The sequence below is a fragment of the Zonotrichia albicollis genome, chromosome 3 (genome assembly GCF_047830755.1).
Source record: "Zonotrichia albicollis isolate bZonAlb1 chromosome 3, bZonAlb1.hap1, whole genome shotgun sequence".
Taxonomy (NCBI): Eukaryota; Metazoa; Chordata; class Aves; order Passeriformes; family Passerellidae; genus Zonotrichia; species Zonotrichia albicollis.
Genome location: NC_133821.1, coordinates 1,789,363 through 1,812,049, shown reverse-complemented (window position 1 = coordinate 1,812,049; position 22,687 = coordinate 1,789,363). Strand labels below are relative to the sequence as shown.

The window sequence follows — 22,687 nt, the reverse complement described above, 5'->3', positions numbered from 1 at the left end:
TAATGGGATCGGGAATTCTGGGAAAAACAGGGATAACAGGATAATGGGAATTCTGGGAAAAACGGGATGATTACAGGATCAGGAATTCTGGGATAAGAGGGAAAACGGGATCAGGAATTCTGGGATAACAGAGATAAGGAATTCTAGGTTAACAGGGATAACGGGATCAGGAATTCTGGGAAAACAGGAAAAACAGGGATAATGGGATCAGGAATTCCAGAAAAAATGGGAAAGACGGTCCCATCCCTGGGATGGGGATTGGAGGAACCTGGAATTCCGTGCCCATGGAATGGGGTGGGATTGAAGGTCCATGGATCCCATCCCAAACCATTCCGGGATTCTGGGACACTCAGGATCCATCCCGAGGGATTTTTATGGAATTCAGGGATGGAAAAGGGAAGGGAGACCCTTCCTGGAGTCCTGAATTCCCAGAGAATTCCCTGAATCCCAAAATTCCTTCTCAAGGAGGAATCGGGATGGGGATGGATCCATTCCAGAGGGATTTGGGAAAAGGGCCTGGAATGGCAGGACAGGGAATGGATCCCACCATGACCAGAGGGTCGGGATTTTGGGATTTTGGGATTTTGGGATTTTGAGATTTTGGGATTTTGGGATTTTGGGAAGGAATTCCTGGATCCAGAGAATCCCTGGGAATGTCCAAGGAAAAGTTGGATCACTCCGGGATCTTCAAGGTCCCTTCCCGCCCAAACCATCCTGGAATTCTTTGGGATTTCCCGGTGGGATCCCGATCCGGATCCAGGCCGGGTCTTACCTGAGCCCCGAGTCTCGGCGGCTTCTGGGGCGGCCCCGTGAATTGCGCTGGGAAAAAAGAGGGAAAATCTGGAAAATTCCGGAAAATTCCAGAAAATTCCGGGAAAAAACCCGCGGGAATGCCACGAAACCCCCGGGATCCCGAATCCCAAAGTTTTCCCAGCTTTGGGAAAAAAAATGGGAATTTCGCTCGTGGGTGGGTGGAAAAACATTCCCGAGGAAAATTCCGGGTGGGAATTGGGAGGAACTCACTGTAATCCGTCTCCTTCTCCGGGAGGAGCTGAAAGGGGGGAAAAAATCGGGAATTAGAGACACCAAAATTTGGGAAAAAGGGAGGAAACACCCCAAAAATAGGGAAAAAGGGAGGAAATGTCCCAAAATTTGGGATGGAGGGGGGAAATGCCAAAAATTTGGGATGGAGGGAGGAGGAGCCCCAAAATTTGGGATGGAGGGAGGAAATGCCGGAAATTTGGGATAAAGAGGGGAAATGCCCCAAAATTTGGGATGGAGGGAGGAGAAACCCCAAAATTTGGGATGGAGGGAGGAAATGCCCCAAAATTTGGGATGGAGCCCTAAAATTTGGGATGGAGGGAGGAAATGTCCCAAAATTTGGGATAAATGGAGGAAATGCCCCAAAATTTGGGATGGAGGGAGGAAATGTCCCAAAATTTGGGATAAATGGAGGAAATGCCGAAAATTTGGGATGGAGGGAGGAGAAACCCCAAAATTTGGGATGGAGGGAGGAAATGTCCCGAAATTTGGGATAAATGGAGGAAATGCCCCAAAATTTGGGATGGAGGGGGGAAACACCCCAAAATTTGGGATGGAGGGAGGAAACGCCCCAAAATTTGGGATGGAAGGAAAAAAAGCCCCAAAATTTGGGATGGAGGGAGGAAACACCCAAAATTTGGGATGGAAGGAGGAGGAGCCCCAAAATTTGGGATAAATGGAGGAAATGCCCCAAAATTTGGGATAAATGGAGGAAACGCCCCAAAATTTGGGATGGAGGGAGGAAATGTCCCAAAATTTGGGATAAATGGAGGAAATGCCCCAAAATTTGGGATGGAGCCCTAAAATTTGGGATGGAGGGAGGAGGAACCCCAAAATTTGGGATAAAGAGAGGAAATGCCCCAAAATTTGGGATAAATGGAGGAAATGTCCTAAAATTTGGGATGGAGGGAGGAGGAGCCCCAAAATTTGGGATGGAGGGAGGAAATGCCCCAAAATTCGGGATAAAGAGAGGAATTGTCCCAAAATTTGGGATGGAAGGAAAAAAAGCCCCAAAATTTGGGATGGAGGGAGGAAACGCCCCAAAATTTGGGATAAATGGAGGAAACGCCCCAAAAGTTGGGAAAAACGTGAGGAAATGTCCCAAAATTTGGGATGGAGGAAGGAGGAGCCCCAAAATTTGGGATGGAGGGAGGAGAAACCCTAAAATTTGGGATGGAGGGAGGAGGAGCCCCAAAATTTGGGATAAAGAGAGGAAATGTCCCAAAATTTGGGATAAAGAGAGGAAATGTCCCAAAATTTGGGAAAAAGAGAGGAAATGTCCCAAAATTTGGGATGGCGGGAGGAGGAACCCCAAAATTTGGGATTGAGGGAGGAAATGTCCCAAAATTTGGGATGGAGCCCTAAAATTTGGGATGGAAGGAGGAAACGCCCCAAAATTTGGGATCAATGGAGGAAATGTCCCAAAATTTGGGATGGAGGGAGGAAATGCCCCAAAATTTGGGATGGAAGGAGGAAATGCCCCAAAATTTGGGATGGAGGGAAAAAAAGCCCCAAAATTTGGGATGAAGGGAGGAAACGCCGCAAAAATTGGGAAAAAGGGGAGGAAATGTCCCAAAATTTGGGATGGAGGTAGGAAATTCCCAAAAATTTGGGATAAAGAGGGGAAATGCCCCAAAATTTGGGATGGAGGGAGGAGAAAACCGAAAATTTTGGATGGAGGGAGGAGGAGCCCCAAAATTTGGGAAAAAGGGGAGGAAATGCCCCAAAATTTGGGATGGAGGGAAGAAGAGCCCCAAAATTTGGGATAAATGGAGGAAATGCCCCAAAATTTGGGATGGAGGGAGAAAAAGCCACAAAATTTGGGATAAAGGGAAGAAATTCCTGCTGGAATGTCGGGAAGGATCCTGGGATCCAATTTTCTTGGGATTTCCCAATTTTCTGGACAATTTTCCCAAATTCATTAACAAATCAATATTGATTAGAACGGGAAGGAAGAGATTTCAGATATTCCCCAAAAAAAAATTCCCTAAAAAAAATTTTGGGAATTTTTTCCAGGGATTTTCCAGGGATCACTCACCGGGGGAATGTTGTTGTTCAGGAACACCTTGGGATCCTGGAAAAATGGGAAAAAGATGGGGTGAGGTGAGAGAAAATTGGGAAAAATGTGGGAAAAATGAGGGAAAATTTGGGGAAAATTGGGAAAATTTGGGGAAAATTGGGGAAAATTGGGAAAATTTGGGGAAAATTGGGGAAAATTGGGAAAATTTGGGGAAAATTTGGGGAAAATTGGGGAAAATTTGGGGAAAATTTGGGGAAAATGGAAAATGGGGGGAAATGGGAAAAGGGAGAAAAATCTCATATTCAAAATACTAAAAATAATGATAATAAAGTGGAACTGAAAATGTCTTGAAGTTGCCCAAAATTCCAAATATTTCTTGGGATTGTGGAGTCCCCCGGATCCCAAAATTCCTTCTCAAGGAGGAGTCGGGATGGGGATGGATCCAATGCCAGGCTGGGGATGGAGGGAATTCCCTGGGAAAGGGGAGTTTGGGATTTTGGGATCTTGGGAAGGGATTCCTGGCTGGGCTGGAATTCCCAGAGAATCCTTGGGAGCACCCAAGGGTGGGTTTGGAGCACCCTGGGATGGTGGGAATTGATGGGATTGAAGGTCCATGGATCCCATCCCAAACCATCCCGGAATTCTCCAGGAACCTCCAAGGAACCGTGAACCATCAGGATTGGAACCATGGCGTGATCCCATCCCACGAGGGGCAATTCCCGATGGATTTTGGGGAAACTTTTGGGAATTTTTTTGGGAATTTTTGGGATGTCTGACCAGGCTCTGGACCTCCTGCTGGAGCCACCAGTGATCCTTGAGGTCCCTTCCCACCCAACCCATCCTGGAATGGTTCAGGAACCCTGGAGGAACCGCGAACCATCGGGATTGGAACCATGGCGAGATCCCATCCCACGAGGGGCAATTTCCGATGGATTTTGGGGAAACTTTTGGGAATTTTTGGGAAATTTTTGGGGAAACTTTTGGGAATTTTTGGGATGTCTGACCAGGCTCTGGACCTCCTGCTGGAGCCACCGCTGGTCCTCCAGCATCTCCTTTGAAGTCCTTGCCCACCCAACCCATCCTGGAACTCTCCAGGAACCCTGGAGGAACCGCGAACCATCGGGATTGGAACCATGGTGAGATCCCATCCCAGGAGGGGCAATTCCCGATGGATTTTTGGGGAAACTTCTGGGAATTTTGGGGAAATTTTTGGGGAATTTTTCAGGATTTTTTTGGGATGACTGACCAGGCTCTGGACCTCCTGCTGGAGCCACCAGCGATTCTTGAGGTCCCTCCCCACCCAACCCATCCTGGAATTTCTCCAGGAACCCTGGAGGAACCGCAAAACATCGGGATTGGAACCATGGTGAGATCCCATCTCCTCTCCCACCCAACCCATCCCATGAGGGGCAATTCCTGAGGGATTTTTGGGGAATTTTTGGGAATTTTTTGGGGAAACTTTTGGGAATTTTGGGGAAATTTTTGGGGAATTTTTTTGGGGATGTCTGACCAGGCTCTGGACCTCCTGCTGGAGCCACTGTTGGTCCTCCAGCATCTCCTTTGAGGTCCCTGCCCACCCAATTGTTCAGGAACCCTGGAGGAACCGTGAACCATCGGGATTGGAACCATGGTGAGATCCCATCCCATGAGGGACAACTCCTGAGGGATTTTTGGGAAAACTTCTGGGAATTTTGGGGGAATTTTTGGGGAAACTTTTGGGAATTTTGGGGGAATTTTTTGGGAATTTTTTGGGGATGTCTGACCAGGCTCTGGACCTCCTGCTGGAGCCATTGGTGATCCTCCAGCATCTCCTTTGAAGTCCTTGCCCACCCAACCCATCCTGGAACTCTCCAGGAACCCTGGAGGAACCGTGAACTGTCTGTGATCCTCACCCAACCCATCCCAGGAGGAGCCAATTCCAGATGGATTTTTGGGAATTTTTGGGGAATTTTTTGGGAATTTTTCGGGAATTTTTTGGGGATGTCTGACCAGGCTCTGGACCTCCTGCTGGAGCCACCGCTGGTCCTCCAGCATCTCCTTTGAGGTTCCCAATTGTTCAGGAACCCTGGAGGAACCGCGAACCATCGGGATTGGAACCATGGTGGGATCCCATCCCACGAGGGGCAATTCCCGAGGAATTTTTGGGGAAATTTTTGGGAATTTTTTGGGAATTTTTTTGGGATGTCTGACCAGGCTCTGGACCTCCTGCTGGAGCCACTGTTGGTCCTCCAGCATCTCCTTTGAGGTCCCCAATTGTTCAGGAACCCCCAAGGAACTGCGAACCATCGGGATTGGAACCATGACGAGATCCCATCCCACGAGGGGCAACTCCCGATGGATTTTGGGGAAACTTTTGGGGAATTTTGGGGAAATTTTTGGGGAAACTTTTGGGAATTTTTTGGGAATTTTTGGGGATGTCTGACCAGGCTCTGGACCTCCTGCTGGAGCCACTGCTGGTCCTCCAGCATCTCCTTTGAGTCCCTGACCACCCAACCCATCCTGGAACTCTCCAGGAACCCTGGAGGAACCGCAAAACATCGGGATTGGAACCACAATGAGATCCCATCCCACGAGGGGCGATTTCCGAGGAATTTTTGGGGAAACTTTTTGGAATTTTTGGGATGTCTGACCAGGCTCTGGACCTCCTGCTGGAGCCACCAGCGATTCTTGAGGTCCCTCCCCACCCAACCCATCCTGGAATTTCTCCAGGAACCCTGGAGGAACCGCGAACCATCAGGATTGGAACCACGATGAGATCCCATCCCACAAGGGGCAATTCCCGATGGATTTTTGGGGAATTTTTGGGGAATTTTTGGGAATTTTTGGGGAATTTTTGGGGAATTTTTTGGGATGTCTGACCAGGCTCTGGACCTCCTGCTGGAGCCACCGCTGGTCCTCCAGCATCTCCCTCTGCTGCCTCTCCATGGCCTGCTCCACGCGCAGCCGCTCCAGCTCCAGCAGCTGCTGCGCCTCCTCCCGGCTCGAGGGGCGCTGGAAATCCTCCTCCTGCCAAAAATCGGGAATTTCGGGGTTTTTCCCGGGAAAAAAATAAACCCACGCACGGCGGGAATGGGGGCTGAGGGGTGGGGAATGACGGGTGGGTAATTAAGGGAATTGTTGAATTAATTAATGGTGAAGAATTGATTAATTTATAGGGAGGGGTTCCCAGTGTGGGTCTGGAGAGGGTGGAGGAAAATGGGGGGAAAGGGGAAAAAGGGGAAAAAGGGGGAAAAGGGAAAAAGAGGGAAAATGGGGAAAAGAGGGGAAAAGGGGGAAAAGGGAAAAAAAGGGGAAAAGGGAAAAATTGGAAAAAGGGGAGAAGGGGAGAAATTGGAGAAAAGGGGAAAAGGGGGAAAAATGGGGAAATGGGGGAAAATGGGGGAAAAGGGGGGGAAGGGGGAAAAGGGAAAAATGGGAAAAAAGGGGAAAGGGGAAAAAGGGGGAAAAGGGAAAAATTGGAAAAAGGGGAAAAGGGGGGAAAAGGGGAAAAGGGGGGAAAATGGGGAAATGGGGGAAAAGGGAAAAAAGGGGGAAAAGGGAAAAAATTGGAAAAGGGGAAAAAGGGAAAAAGGGGGAAAATGGGGAAAGGTGGAAAATGGGGAAAAATGGAGAAATGGGGGAAAATGGGGAAAGGGGGAAAATGGGGGAAAAAAGGGGAGAAAGGGGAAAATGGAAGGGGAAAAGGGAGAAAATGGATAAAAATGGGGGAAATGGGGGGGAAAAGTTGGGAAAAACAGGGGAAAATTTGGAAAAATGGGGGAAAGTGGGGAAAACCGGGGAAAAAAGTGGGAAAAAAGGAGGAAAAAGAAGGAAATTCCAACAAGGAGAGAATCCACAGCATTCCCAGCACACCAGCTTGGAGCAGAAATTTTGGGATCACAACCCTCGGGAATTTCAGGCGGGATCCCCACGGCCAACAGCCCCATTCCCATTCCGAGCTCATTTTTTTGGGATTGGAATCCCAAAAAAAAAAAAAAATCCTGGATATGGGGGTGGGGAAAACAGGGAGAGATCCCGAAGATGGGGATGGGATTCCCATGGGAACGGGAGGATCCAACGCGGAGCGGCGGGAAGCGGCGGCGGGAAGCGGAGATCGGAAAAGGGAGGGATTTTTGGGATTGGGAAGGCATCCGGATCCCAAATCCCAAAAATGGGATGGATTTTTAGGATTGGGAATTCCTCCAGATCCCAAATCCCAATGGGAAGCAGATCCAAAAAAATGGAATGGATTTTTAGGATTGGGAGGGCATCTGGATCCCAAATCCCAAAAATGGGATGGAGTTTTAGGATTGGGAAGGCATCCAGATGCCAAATTACAAAAATGGGATGGATTTTTAGGATTGGGAATTCCTGCAGACCCCAAATCCTAATGGGAAGCAGATCCCAAAAAATGGGATGGATTTTTAGGATTGGGAAGGTCTCTGGATCCCAAATCCCAATGGGAAGCAGATCCCAAAAATGGGATGGAGTTTGAGGATTGGGAATTCCTCCAGATCCCAAATCCCAATGGGAAGTCAATCCCAAAAATTGGTTTTTTAGGATTGGGAAGGCATCCAGATCCCAAATCCCAACAGGAAGCAGATCCCAATGGATCCCAAAAATGGGATGGATTTTTAGGATTGGGAATTCCTCCAGATCCCAAATCCTAATGGGAAGCAGATCCCAAAAAATGGGATGGATTTTTAGGATTGGGAAGGCATCCAGATCCCAAATCCCAAAAATGGGATGGATTTTAGAGGATTGGGAATTCCTCCAGATCCCAAATCCCAAAAATTGGATGGATTTTTAGGATTGGGAAGGCATCCGGATCCCAAATCCCAAAAATGGAATGGAGTTTTAGGATTGGGAAGGCATCTGGATCCCAAATCCCAAAAATGGGATGGATTTTTAGGATTGGGAATTCCTCCAGATCCCAAATCCTAATGGGAAGCAGATCCCAAAAATGGGATGGATTGTTAGGATTGGGAAGGCATCTGGATCCCAAATCCCAATGGGAAGCAGATCCCAAAAAATGGGATGGATTTTTGGGATTGGGAAGGCATCCGGATCCCAAATCCCAAAAATGGGATGGATTTTAGAAGATTGGGAATTCCTCCAGATCCCAAATCCCAAAAATGGAATGGATTTTTAGGATTGGGAAGGCATCCGGATATAAATCCCAAAATGGGAGGGATTTTTGGGATTGGGAAGGCATCCGGATCCCAAATCCCAAAAATGGGATGGATTTTTAGGATTGAGAAGGCATCCTAAATCCCAAATCCCAAATCCCAAAAATGGGATGGATTTTTAGGATTGGGAAGGCATCCTAAATCCCAAATCCCAATGGGAAGCAGATCCCAAAAAATGGGATGGATTTTTAGGATTGGGAAGGCATCCGGATCCCAAATCCCAAAAAATGGGATGGATTTTTAGGATTGAGAAGGCATCCTAAATCCCAAATCCCAAAAATGGGATGGATTTTTGGGATTGGGAATTCCTCCAGATCCCAAATCCCAAAAATGGGATGGATTTTCAGGATTGGGAATTCCTCCAGATCCCAAATCCTAATGGGAAGCAGATCCCAAAAAATGGAATGGATTTTTAGGATTGGGAAGGCATCCGGATCCCAAATCCCAAAAATGGGGTGGATTTTTAGGATTGGGAAGGCATCCGGATCCCAAATCCCAAAAATGGGATGGATTTTAGAAGATTGGGAATTCCTCCGGATCCCAAATCCCAAAAATGGGATGGATTTTAGAGGATTAAGAATTCCTCCAGATCCCAAATCCTAATGGGAAGCAGATCCCAAAAAATGGGATGGATTTTTGGGATTGGGAGGGCATCCGGATCCCAAATCCCAAAAAATGGGATGGATTTTTAGGATTGGGAAGGCATCCGGATCCCAAATCCCAAAAATGAGATGGATTTTTAGGATTGGGAATTCCTCCAGATCCCAAATCCTAATGGGAAGCAGATCGCAAAAAATGGGATGGATTTTTAGGACTGGGACTTCATCCGGATCCCAAATCCCAAAAATGGGATGGATTTTTAGGATTGGGAAGGCATCCGGATCCCAAATCCCAATGGGAAGCAGATCCCAAAAAATGGGATGGATTTTTAGGATTGGGAGGGCATCTGGATCCCAAATCCCAAAAATGGAATGGATTTTTGGGATTGGGAATTCCTCCAGATCCCAAATCTTAATGGGAAGCAGATCCCAAAAAATTGGATGGATTTTTAGGATTGGGAATTCCTCCAGATCCCAAATCCCAATGGGAAGCAGATCCCAAAAATGGGATGGATTTTTAGGATTGGGAAGGCATCCCAAATCCCAATGGGAAATCGATCCCCAAAAATGGGATGATTTTTGAGGATTGGGAATTCCTCCAAATCCCAAATCCCAATGGGAAATCCATCCCAAAGCCAGAAGGATTTTTAGGATTGGGAAGATGTCCAGATCCCAAATCCCAATGGGAAATTGATCCCAAAAATGGGACGATTTTTGAGGATTGGGAATTCCTCCAAATCCCAAATCCCAATGGGAAATTGATCCCAAAAATTGAATGTTTTTTAGGATTGGGAAGGTTTCAGGATCCCAAATCCCAATGGGAAGTGGATCCCAATGGATTCCAACACGAAGATTTTTGAGGATTGGGAATTCCTCCAAATCCCAATGGGAAGTCAATCCCAAAAATTGGTTTTTTAGGATTGGGAAGGCATCCAGATCCCAAATCCTAATGGGAAGCAGATCCCAAAAATGGGATGGATTTTTAGGATTGGGAATTCCTCCAGATCCCAAATCCCAAAAATGGGATGGATTTTTAGGATTGGGAGGGCATCCCAGATCCCAAATCCCAAAAATGGGATGGATTTTAGAGGATTGGGAATTCCTCTGGAAGCCAAATCCCACCGGGACGATCTTTGAAGGAATTTTGAGGATTGGGAAGATCTCCAGATGCCGGATCCCAATGGGAAATTGAATCCCAACAATGGGATGGTTTTTGAGGATTGGGAATTCCTCTGGATCCCAAATTCCAATGGGAAGAGGATCCCAATAATGGGACAATTTTAGAGGATTGGGAATTCCTCTGGATCTCAAACCCCAATGGGAAGGAGATCTCAACAAGAAGATTTTTGAGGATTGGGAATTCCTCTGGATCTCAAATTCCAATGGGAAGCAGATCCCAATGGATCCCAAAAATGGGACAATTTTTGAGGATTGGGAATTCCTCCAGACACCAAATCCCACCAGGACAATTTGTGAAAGATTTTTGAGGATCGGGAATTCCTCTGGCATGCAGGATCCCACCAGGGAATGATCTCTGAAGGATTTTTGAGGATTTGGGAATTCCTCTGGATGCCGAATCCCAACTGGAAGAGGATCCCAATAATGGGACAATTTTTGGGGATTGGGAATTCCTCTGGATCCCAAATTCCAATGGGAAGAAGATCCCAAAAATGGGACCATTTTTGAGGATCGGGAATTCCTCTGGATGCCGAATCCCACCAGGGAATGATCTCTGAAGGATTTTTGAGGATTTGGGAATTCCTCTGGCATGCAGGATCCCACCAGGGAACGATCTCTGAAGGATTTTTGAGGATTTGGGAATTCCTCTGGCATGCAGGATCCCACCAGGGAATGATCTCTGAAGGATTTTTAAGGATTTGGGAATTCCTCTGGATGCCGAATCCCAACTGGAAGAGGATCCCAACAATGGGATGGTTTTTGAGGATTGGGAATTCCTCTGGATCTCAAATTGCAATGGGAAGAGGATCCCAAAAAATTGGACCATTTTTGAGGATCGGGAATTCCTCCAGACACCAAATCCCACCGGGACAATTTGTGAAGGATTTTTAAGGATTTGGGAATTCCTCTGGCATGCGGGATCCCAACTGGAAGAGGATCCCAACAATGGGATGGTTTTTGAGGATTGGGAATTCCTCCAGATGCCGAATCCCACCAGGGAATGATCTCTGAAGGATTTTTAAGGATTTGGGAATTCCTCCGGCATGCAGGATCCCACTGGGACAATTTTTGAGGATTTCTGAGGATCAGGAATTCCTCCGGATGCCAAATCCCCACCAGGACGACTTTTGAGGGATTTTTGAGGATTGGGAATTCCTCCGGATGCTGAATCCCAACTGGAAGAGGATCCCAACAATGGGACAATTTTTGAGGATTGGGAATTCCTCTGGATCTCAAATTCCAATGGAAAGAAGATCCCCAAAATTGGAATATTTTTGAGGATTGGGAATTCCTCTGGATGCCGAACCCCAACTGGAAGAGGATCCCAACAATGGGATGGTTTTTGAGGATTGGGAATTCCTCTGGATCCCAAATTCCAATGGGAAGATCCCAAAAAATTGGACCATTTTTGAGGATTGGGAATTCCTCCGGACACCAAATCCCACCGGGACAATTTGTGAAGGATTTTTGAGGCTCGGGAATTCCTCTGGCATGCAGGATCCCACCGGGACAATTTGTGAAGGATTTTTAAGGATTTGGGAATTCCTCTGGCATGCAGGATCCCACCAGGGAATGATCTCTGAAGGATTTTTAAGGATTTGGGAATTCCTCCAGATGCCGAATCCCACCGGGACAATTTGTGAAGGATTTTTGAGGCTCGGGAATTCCTCTGGCATGCAGGATCCCACCAGGGAATGATCTCTGAAGGATTTTTGAGGATTTGGGAATTCCTCTGGCATGCAGGATCCCACTGGGGGGACGATCCCGGAGCGGTTTCGGAGGCTCGGGAATTCCTCTGGCATGCAGGATCCCACCAGGGAATGATCTCTGAAGGATTTTTAAGGATTTGGGAATTCCTCTGGCATGCAGGATCCCACCGGGGGAACGATCCCGGAGCGGTTTCCGAGGCTCGGGAATTCCTCTGGATGCCGAATCCCAACTGGAAGAGGATCCCAACAATGGGACAATTTTTGAGGATTGGGAATTCCTCTGGATCCCAAACCCCATTGGGAAGGTGATCTCAACAAGAAGATTTTTGAGGATTGGGAATTCCTCTGGATCTCAAATTCCAATGGGAAGGAGATCCCAAAATTGGGACAATTTTTGAGGATCGGGAATTTTTCCAGACACCAAATCCCACCGGGACAATCTCTGAAGGATTTTTGAGGCTCGGGAATTCCTCTGGCATGCAGGATCCCACCAGGGAAGGATCTCTGAAGGATTTTTAAGGATTTGGGAATTCCTCTGGCATGCAGAATCCCACCAGGGAATGATCTCTGAAGGATTTTTAAGGATTTGGGAATTCCTCTGGCATGCAGGATCCCACCGGGACAATCTTTGAAGGATTTTTGAGGATTTGGGAATTTCTCGGCATGCAGGATCCCACCGGGGAATGATCTCTGAAGGATTTTTGAGGATTTGGGAATTCCTCTGGCATGCAGGATCCCACCAGGGAATGATCTCTGAAGGATTTTTAAGGATTTGGGAATTCCTCTGGCATGCAGGATCCCACCAGGGAATGATCTCTGAAGGATTTTTAAGGATTTGGGAATTCCTCCGGCATGCAGGATCCCACCAGGGAATGATCTCTGAAGGATTTTTAAGGATTCGGGAATTCCTCTGGCATGCAGGATCCCACCAGGGAATGATCTCTGAAGGATTTTTAAGGATTTGGGAATTCCTCCGGCATGCAGGATCCCACCGGGGGGCCGATCCCGGCGCGGTTTCCGAGGCTCGGGAATTCCTCGGGATGCGGAATTCGGCGCTTACCCGGACGCTGCGCCTCTTGAAGGGGCCGTGGCGGGCGGGGGGCGGCGTCCGGCGGGACAGAGCCGCGCTCGGCACCTCGGCGGGACTGGACAGGGCCGGGGAGCTGGCACAGAGACCCTCGGGCAGCTGCGAGAGCCGGCACGGAGCGCCGGGAACGCCGGGAATAATGGCAGCGGCAACGGGAACGCCGGGAACGCCGGGAACGGCGGGAATGGCGGCGGCAACGGGAACGGCGGGAGCGGCAGCAACAGGAATGGCGGCAACGGGACCCAGGTTAGCGCGGACGGACGCACGGATGGACACACGGACGGACACGTGGATGGATGCACAGATGGACACATGGATGGAACATGTATGGATGTGCGGATGGACACATGGATGGACACATGGACAGACAAACGCATGGACGGACACACGGACACAGGGATGGATGCACGGACGGACACACAGATGGACGCACGGACGGACACGTGGATGGACAGACAGATGGACACATGGATGGACACACAGATGGAACATGGATGGAACATGTATGGATGTGCGGATGGACACACGGACACAGGGATGGATGCATGGACGGACACGCGGACGGACACATGGATGGACACATGGATGGACAAACGGACGGACACATGGATGGACACAGGGATGGACACACGGATGGACACATGGACGGACACGTGGATGGATGCACAGATGGACACGTGGATGGACACACAGATGGAACATGGATGGAACATGTATGGATGTGCGGATGGACACACGGATGGACACATGGATGGACACAGGGATGGACACACAGATGGAGACATGGATGGACAGACGGACAGACACATGGATGGACACAGGGATGGACACCTGGATGGACACATGGATGGACAAACGGACGGACACATGGACGGACACAGGGATGGACACAGGGATGGACACACGGACAGATGCATGGACGGACACATGGATGGACAGACAGATGGACACGTGGATGGAACATGTATGGATGTGCGGGTGGACACACGGATGGACATATGGATGGACACGTGGATGCAGACATGGATGGAGAGACGGACAGACACGCAGACGGACACATGGATGGACACATGGATGGACACACGGACGGACACACAGACACACGGATGGACACGTGGACACACAGATGGACACACGGATGGACACCGACGGACATGCAGACACACAGATGGACACACGGATGGACGCACAGATGGATGCACGGATGGACACACCGATGGACACAAGGATGGACAAGCAGATGGACATGCAGATGGACACATGGATGGATGCACAGATGGACACACGGATGGACACACGGACGAACAAGCAGATGGACGCATGGATGGACATACGGACGGACACACGGACGGATGCACGGATGGACACACAGATGGACATGCGGATGGATACGCAGACGGACACACAGATGGACACACGGACGGACACGGGGACAGACACACAGATGGACACAGGGATGGACACCTGGATGGACACATGGACGGACACAGGAATGGACAAACGGAGCGACATGGCGCCATGGACAAACGGAGCGCCGGGAACGCCGGGAACGGGAACAGCAGCGGCAACGGGAGTGCCGGGAATGCCGGGAATAATGGAGGCAACGGGAACGGCAGGAGCGGCAGCAACGGGAGCCAGGTTAGCGCGGACGGACGGACGGACGGACACACGGACGGACACAGGGATGGACAGACAGATTGACACGTGGATGGAACATGTATGGATGTGCGGATGGACACACGGATGGACACATGGACGGAACATGTATGGATGTGTGGATGGACACATGGATGGACACGCGGACAGACACAGGGACGGACACACGGATGGACGCCGGAGGGATGCACGGATGGACACACAGATGGACACACTGATGGACACATGGATGGACAAGTAGATGGACACAGGGATGGACACACAGACGGACACATGGATGGACACATGGATGGACACATGGACACATGGATGGACACACGGATGGACAGACGGATGGACACGTGGATGGAACATGTATGGATGTGCGGATGGACACACGGATGGACACATGGATGGACACATGGATGGATGCACAGATGGAACACGAATGGACACAGGGATGGACACACAGATGGACAAATGGATGGATGCATGGATGGAAACATGGACGGACACACGGATGGACGCTGGAGGGATGCACGGACGGACATGCGGACACACAGACGGACACTCGGATGGACGCAAGGAGGGATGCATGGATGGACACACGGACGGACACACGGATGGACACAGGAATGGACACAGGGATGGACACCTGGATGGACACACGGACGGACACATGGACGGACAAATGGATGGACACACGGACGGACACATGGACGGACACATGGATGGACGCAGGGATGGACACAGGGATGGACACACGGACACATGGATGGACACACGGACGGATGCACGGACGGACGCGCGGACGGACAGACGGACACATGGATGGATGCACGGCGGGATGCACGGATGGATACGCAGATGGACACATGGACGGACACACGGACGGACACATGGATGGACACACGGACGGATGCACGGACGGACATGCGGACACACAGACGGACACTCGGATGGACGCAAGGAGGGATGCACGGATGGACACATGGAGGGACAGACGGATGGATGTGTGGATTGACACATGGATGGACACGTGGATGGACACACGGACGGACACACGGACGGACAAATGGACAGACGGGCAGACAGCTGGACACACGGATGGACACATGGATGGACAAATGGATGGACACAGGGACGGACACATGGATGGACACACGGACACAGGGATGGATGCATGGACGGACACACAGATGGAGACATGGATGGAGAGACGGACAGACACATGCATGGACACATGGATGGACGCATGGATGGACACACGGATGGACACATGGACAGACAGACGGATGGACACATGGATGGACAGACGGATGGACACGTGGATGGACACACAGATGGAACATGGATGGAACATGTATGGATGTGCGGATGGACACACGGATGGACACAGGGATGGACACAGGGATGGACAGACGGCTGGACACATGGATGCAGACATGGATGGACACACGGATGGAAACATGGACGGACACATGGATGGATGCATGGATGGATGCATGGATGGACACAGGGATGGACAAACGGAGGGACACACAGATGGATGCACGGACGGACACATGGATGTACCATGGACAGAACATGGATGGATGTGCGGATGGACATGTGGACAGACACACGGACAGACACACGAACGGACACACAGATGGACACAGGATGGACAGATGGATGGACAAATGGATGGACACATGGACGGACAAACGCATGGACACATGGATGGACACACGGATGGACACACGGATGGACACACAGACGGACAGACGGATGGATGCCAGAGGGATGCATGGATGGACAGGCAGATGGATGAGCGGATGGATACGCAGACGGACACAGGGATGGGCATACGGAGGGACACATGGACGGAAAAACGGACGGACACATGGACGGATGCACAGATGGACACGCAGATGGACACACGGACAGACACTCGGACAGACACACAGATGGACACGTGGATGGACAGACGGACGGACACAGGGACAGACACATGGATGGACACACGGACGGATGCACGGATGGACACATGGATGGACACACGGACGGACACACGGATGGACACTCGGACAGACACACGGACACGTGGAGGGACACACGGATGGACACAGGGATGGACACACGGATGCAGACATGGATGGACACGCGGACGGACACATGGACGGACAAACGGACGGACACACGGACACATGGATGGACACACGGACAGACAGACGGAGCCGCAGCGCGGGCAGAGCGGGAACGGCGCCAGAACCCAACCCCAGAATAGGGGATGGGGATTGGAAGCGGCCTTGGGACATTTTTGGGGAAATTTTTGATGTTTTTGGAAATTTTGGGGTTTTTTTTCAGGTATTTTGGGAGAGTTTGGAATATTTGGAATATTTGGGGATAATTTTTGGTATTCCGGGATATTCGGTGTTATTTTGGGATATTGTACGGGATTCAGGGATATTTTGGGATATTTTAAGATTTTTCCAGATATTTTGGGATAATTTGGGATATTTTGGGGTATTTGGGATATTTGAGGATATTTTGGGATATTCTGGGATATTTGGAATATTTTGGGATATTTGGGGAATTTTTTCAGATATTTTGGAATATTTCAGAATATTTGGGGATATTTTGGAATATTTTGGAGTAGTTTGGAATATTTTCGGGTATTTTGGAATATTTTGGGACATTTTGAGATATTTTGAAATATTTGGGAATATTTTGGGATATTCTGGGATATTTTGGATTATTTTGAGATATTCTGGGATATTTGCAGATTTTTTCAGCTATTTTTGGATAGTTTGAAATATTTTGGGGTATTTTGGGATATTTGAGGATATTTTGGGATATTCTGGGATATTTGGGAATATTTTAGAATATTTTGGGATTTTTTGGGATTTTTTTTCAGATATTTTGGAATAGTTCAGAACATTTGGGGATATTTTGGGATATTTTGGGAATTTTTGGAATATTCTGGGATATTTTGGAATATTTTGGAATGCTTTGGGATTTTCAGAAATATTCCAGGATATTTTGGGATATTTGGGAATACTTTGGAATATTCTGGGGTATTTTGGATATTCTGGGGTATTTTGGGATATTTTTGAATATTTTCAGATTTTTTTTCAGCTATTTTGGTTTCTTTGGAATATTTTGGGTTATTTTGGGATATTTGGGAATATTTTGGGACATTTTGGAATATTCTGGGATATTTGGAATCTTTTTGAATATTTTGGGATTTTTTGGGATTTTTTTCAGATATTTCGGGATAGTTCAGAACATTTGGGGATATTTTGGGATATTTTGGAATATTCTGGGATATTTGGAATATTTTGGGCTATTGTGGGAATTTTTGGAACATTTTGGGATATTTGAGGATATTTTGGGATATTCTGGGATATTTGGAATATTTTAGAATATTTTGGGAATTTTTTTCAGCTATTTCAGAATAGTTCAGAACATTTGGGGATATTTTGGAATATTTTGGGAATTTTCAAAATATTCTGGGATTTTTGGGATATTTGGGAATACTTTGGAATATTCTGGGGTATTTTGGGATATTTTGAGGTATTTTGGGATATTTGGGAATATTTCGGGATATTTTGGGGTATTTTCAGATTTTTTCAGATATTTTGGGATATTCTGGGATATTTTGGGGTATTTGGGTTATTTGAGGATATTTTGGAATATTCTGGGAGATTTGGAATATTTTAGAATATTTTGGGATATTTTGGGATTTTTTTCAGCTATTTTGGAATAGTTCAGAACATTTGGGGATATTTGGGGATATTTTGGAATAATCTGGGATATTTTGGGATATTTTGGGATATTTTGGAATATTTGGGAATATTTCGGGATATTCTGGGGTATTTTCAGATATTTTGGGATATTTGGGGATATTTTGGAATATTTAGGATAATCTGGAATATTTTAGGATATTTTGGGATAGTTTGGAATATTCTGGGATATTTTGGGATATTTTCAGATATTTTGAAATAGTTTGGAATATTTGGGGATATTGGGGATATTTGGAATATTTTGGGATATTCTGGGATATTTAGAATATTTTAGAATATTTTAGAATATTTTGGGATTTTTTTCAGCTATTTCGGAATCGTTCAGAACATTTGGGGATATTTGGGGATATTTTGGAATAATCTGGGACATTTTGGGATATTTTGGGAATTTTTGGGAATACGTTGGAATATTCTGGGATATTTTTGGATATTCTGGGATATTTTGAAATATTTCGGGATATTTTGGGATATTTTCAGATTTTTTCAGATATTTTGGGATAGTTTGGAATATTTTGGAATATTTGGGGATATTTGGAATATTTGGGGATATTTTGGAATATTTTGTTACATTTTGGAATATTCTGGGGTATTTTTGGATATTCTGGGATATTTTGAAATATTTTTGGGATATTTTGGGATATTTAAGGATATTTGGATGATTTTAGAATATTTTGGGATATTTTGGGATTTTTTTTCTGATAGTTTGAGGTGTTTCGGGAAATTCTGGGATAGTTGGGGATTTTTTTGAATATTTTGGTAGATTTCAGGATATTTTGGAATAGTGTGGGATATTTTTGTAGCGTTTTTGGGTATTTTGGGATAGTTCAGAATATTTGGGGATATTTGGGGATATTTTGGAATAACCTGGATTATTCAGAAATATTCCGGGAATTTTCTGGGATGGATCCCAACCCCGGGTGGATTTTGGGGTTTGGATTTTTGGCCTCACCCCCAAACTCCCCAATCCCTTTCCCCTCCGTGATTCCCCAATGGAGAAAACCTCCCAAAAATTCCCAAAAATTCCCAAAAAATCCCGGAATTCCTCACCTGGAACTGCAGCTGGGGCGCCAGCAGGTTATTATGGGATGGCGGCTTGTACATGGGCCGGCTGGGCTGTGGGAATGGGGCAAAAAAACGGGAATTTTTTCCTGGATTTTTCAGGAAAAATTCCCGAATTTTCGCGGGGAAAAAATTCCCAAAATTTCCACGTTTCCCAAAGCATTCCCGACCTTGGGAGGCGGCTCCGGGAAGGGCTCCAGGATTTTGGGGGCTCGGTGGCGGCCGCTCCTCTGCTGCTCCTGCGCCAGCTCCTTCTCCATCAGGTGGATGTCGCTGCGGGGAAGGGACAATGCGGGAATTTTCCATCAAAATTCCCAATTCCCAAAGATTTTTCCCAGATTTTTCATCCTCGTTCCCACCAATCCATCCCACTCCTCAATTCCCTTTGGAGTTGGAGGGTTTGGATTCGGAGGAAAGGCTCTAAATCCAAAATTTTCCATAAAAATTCAAAAATTCCAGATTTTTACCCATCATTCCCAACCCTTCCATCCCTCCATGGATCCTCCAGAATTCCCTTTGGAATTGGAGGGTTTGGATTCTGAGGAACGGCTCTAAATCCAAACTTTTCCATAAAAATTCCCAATTCCAAAGATTTTCCCGGATTTTTCATCCACATTCCCGACTCTCCATCCCATTCCAGAATTCCCTTTGGAATTGGAGGGTTTGGATTCTGAGGAACGGCTCTAAATCCAAAATTTTCCATAAAAATTCCCAATCCCAAAGATTTTCCCACATTTTTCCCCTCCACATTCCCACCTCTCCATCCCATTCCAGAATTCCCAGCCTTGGAGACCCCTTGGAAGGTTTGGATTCCCAGGAAATCTCCTGAACCCAAAATTTTCCATAAAAATTCAAAAATTCCAGATTTTTACCCATCATTCCCAACCCTCCATGGATCCTCCAGAATTCCCTTTGGAGTTGGAGGGTTTGGATTCTGAGGAACGGCTCTAAATCCAAAATTTTCCATCAAAATTCCCAATCCCAAAGTTTTTCCCAGATTTTTCATCCTCGTTCCCAACCCTCCATCCCACTCCTAAATTCCCTTTGGAATTGGAAGGTTTCGTTTCCCAGGAACGGCTCTAAATCCAAAATTTTCCATAAAAATTCCCAATTTCCAAAGTTTTTCCCAGATTTTTCCCCTCAACATTCCCATCTCTCCATCCCATTCCAGAATTCCCAGCCTTGGAGCCCCTTTGGAGGGTTTGGATTCCCAGGAAATTTTCTGAACCCAAAATTTTCCATAAAAATTCAAAAATTCCAGATTTTCACCCATCGTTCCCAACCCTCCATGGATCCTCCAGAATTCCCTTTGGAATTGGAGGGTTTGGATTCTGAGGAACGGCTCTAAATCCAAAATTTTCCATAAAAATTCCCAAATTCCCAAAGTTTTTCCCAGATTTTTCCCCTCCACATTCCCATCTCTCCATCCCATTCCAGAATTCCCAGCCTTGGAGCCCCTTTGGAAGGTTTGGATTCCCAGGAAATCTCCTGAACCCAAAATTTTCCATAAAAACTCAAAAATTCCAGATTTTTCCCCATCATTCCCAACCTTCCGTCCCTCCATGGATCCTCCAGAATTCCCATTGGAATTGGAGGGTTTGGATTCCCAGGAACGGCTCTAAATCCAAAATTTTCCATAAAAATTCCCAATCCCAAAGTTTTTCCCAGATTTTTCATCCACATTCCCACCAATCCATCTCTCCATGGATCCTCCAGAATTCCCTTTGGAATTGGAGGGTTTTGATTCTGAGGAAATCCAAAATTTTCCATAAAAATTCCCAATTTCCCAAACTTTTTCCCACATTTTTCCCCTCCACATTCCCACCTCTCCATCCCATTCCAGAATTCCCATCCTTGGAGCCCCTTTGGAGGATTTGGATTCCCAGGAAATCTCCTGAACCCAAAATTTTCCATAAAAATTCAAAAATTGCAGATTTTTCCCCATCATTCCCAACCCTCCATCCCTCCATGGATCCTCCAGAATTCCCTTTGGAATTGGAGGGTTTGGATTCTGAGGAACGGTTCTAAATCCAAAATTTTCCATAAAAATTCCCAAATCCCAAAGTTTTTCCCAGATTTTTCCCCTCCACATTCCCATCTCTCCATCCCATTCCAGAATTCCCAGCCTTGGAGACCCCTTGGAAGGTTTGGATTCCCAGGAAATCTTCTGAACCCAAACTTCTCCATAAAAATTCCCCAATCTGAAATTTTTTCTCGATTTTTCTCCCACATTCCCCCAAACATTCCCACCCCTTTCCATGGTTCCTCCAGCATTCCAGGCCCACCTGAGGCTGCAGAGCAGCTCCTGGAATTTGAGCTTGGAGGAACCTTGGGGACCCTTTGGAGACCCTTTGGAGACCCTTTGGAGACCCTGTCCTGGGAACCAAAGCCAAAGGCTCCTCCAGCACCAAACTTTTCCTATGAAAACTCCCAATTCCGAGCTTTTTCCCCTCAACATTCCCACCCCTTTCCATGGATCTTCCACCATTCCGGGCCCACCTGAGGCTGCAGAGCAGCTCCTGGAATTTGGGCTTGGAGGAACCTTGGGAGAACCTTTCGAGACCCTGTCCTGGGAACCAAAGCCCTTCCAACCCCCTCCCCTTCCAAAGGGTCTCCAAAGGTTCCTCCAAGGTTCCTCCAACACCAAACATTTCCCACAAAAACTCCCAATTCCGAGGTTTTTCCCCTCAACATTTCCATGGATCTTCCACCATTCCGGGCCCACCTGAGGCTGCAGAGCAGCTCCTGGAATCTGGGCTTGGAGGAACCTTGGAGGAACCTTTGGAGACCCTTTGGAGACCCTTTGGAGACCCTGTCCTGGCAACCAAAGCCCTTCCAACCCCATCCCCTTCCAAAGGGTCCCCAAAGGTTCCTCCAAAGGTTCCTCCAAAGGTTCCTCCAACACCAAACTTTTCCCATGAAAACTCCCAATTCCGAGCTTTTTCCTCTCAAAATTCCCACCCCTTTCCATGGTTCCTCCACCATTCCAGGCCCACCTGAGGCTGCAGAGCAGCTCCTGGAATTTGGGCTTGGAGGAACCTTGGAGGAACCTTGGGAGACCCTTTGGAGACCCTTTGGAGACCCTGTCCTGGGAACCAAAGCCAAAGGCTCCTCCAACACCAAACATTTCCCATGAAAACTCCCAATTCCAAGCTTTTTCCCCTCACAATTCCCACCCCTTTCCATGGATCTTCCACCATTCCAGGCCCACCTGAGGCTGCAGAGCAGCTCCTGGAATTTGGGCTTGGAGGAACCTTGGAGACCCTTTGGAGACCCTTTGGAGACCCTGTCCTGGCAACCAAAGCCCTTCCAACCCCCTCCCCTTCCAAAGGGTCTCCAAAGGTTCCTCCAAGGTTCCTCCAACACCAAACTTTTCCCATGAAAACTCCCAATTCCAAGGTT

General features: G+C 47.5%; 1 protein-coding gene across 44 annotated transcripts in view; it reads right to left on the bottom strand.

The window, feature by feature from the left end:
* The window catches only part of PTK2B (protein tyrosine kinase 2 beta), a 128,107-nt gene that overhangs the window by 13,651 nt on the left and 91,769 nt on the right, over positions 1 to 22,687 (bottom strand). For 41 of the 44 annotated variants that reach the window (XM_074536421.1, XM_074536418.1, XM_074536416.1 and 38 more), the window contains 7 exons: positions 19,456 to 19,558; positions 19,274 to 19,339; positions 12,777 to 12,902; positions 5,921 to 6,067; positions 3,080 to 3,115; positions 1,024 to 1,051; positions 773 to 819 (listed from right to left, as the gene is read on the bottom strand). In XM_074536421.1, coding sequence (XP_074392522.1) covers positions 773 to 819; positions 1,024 to 1,051; positions 3,080 to 3,115; positions 5,921 to 6,067; positions 12,777 to 12,902; positions 19,274 to 19,339; positions 19,456 to 19,558 — 553 coding nt within the window. The remainder of the gene's footprint in view (positions 1 to 772; positions 820 to 1,023; positions 1,052 to 3,079; positions 3,116 to 5,920; positions 6,068 to 12,776; positions 12,903 to 19,273; positions 19,340 to 19,455; positions 19,559 to 22,687) is intronic. The other 3 variants (XM_074536386.1, XM_074536385.1, XM_074536388.1) reach the window with 2 other exon arrangements.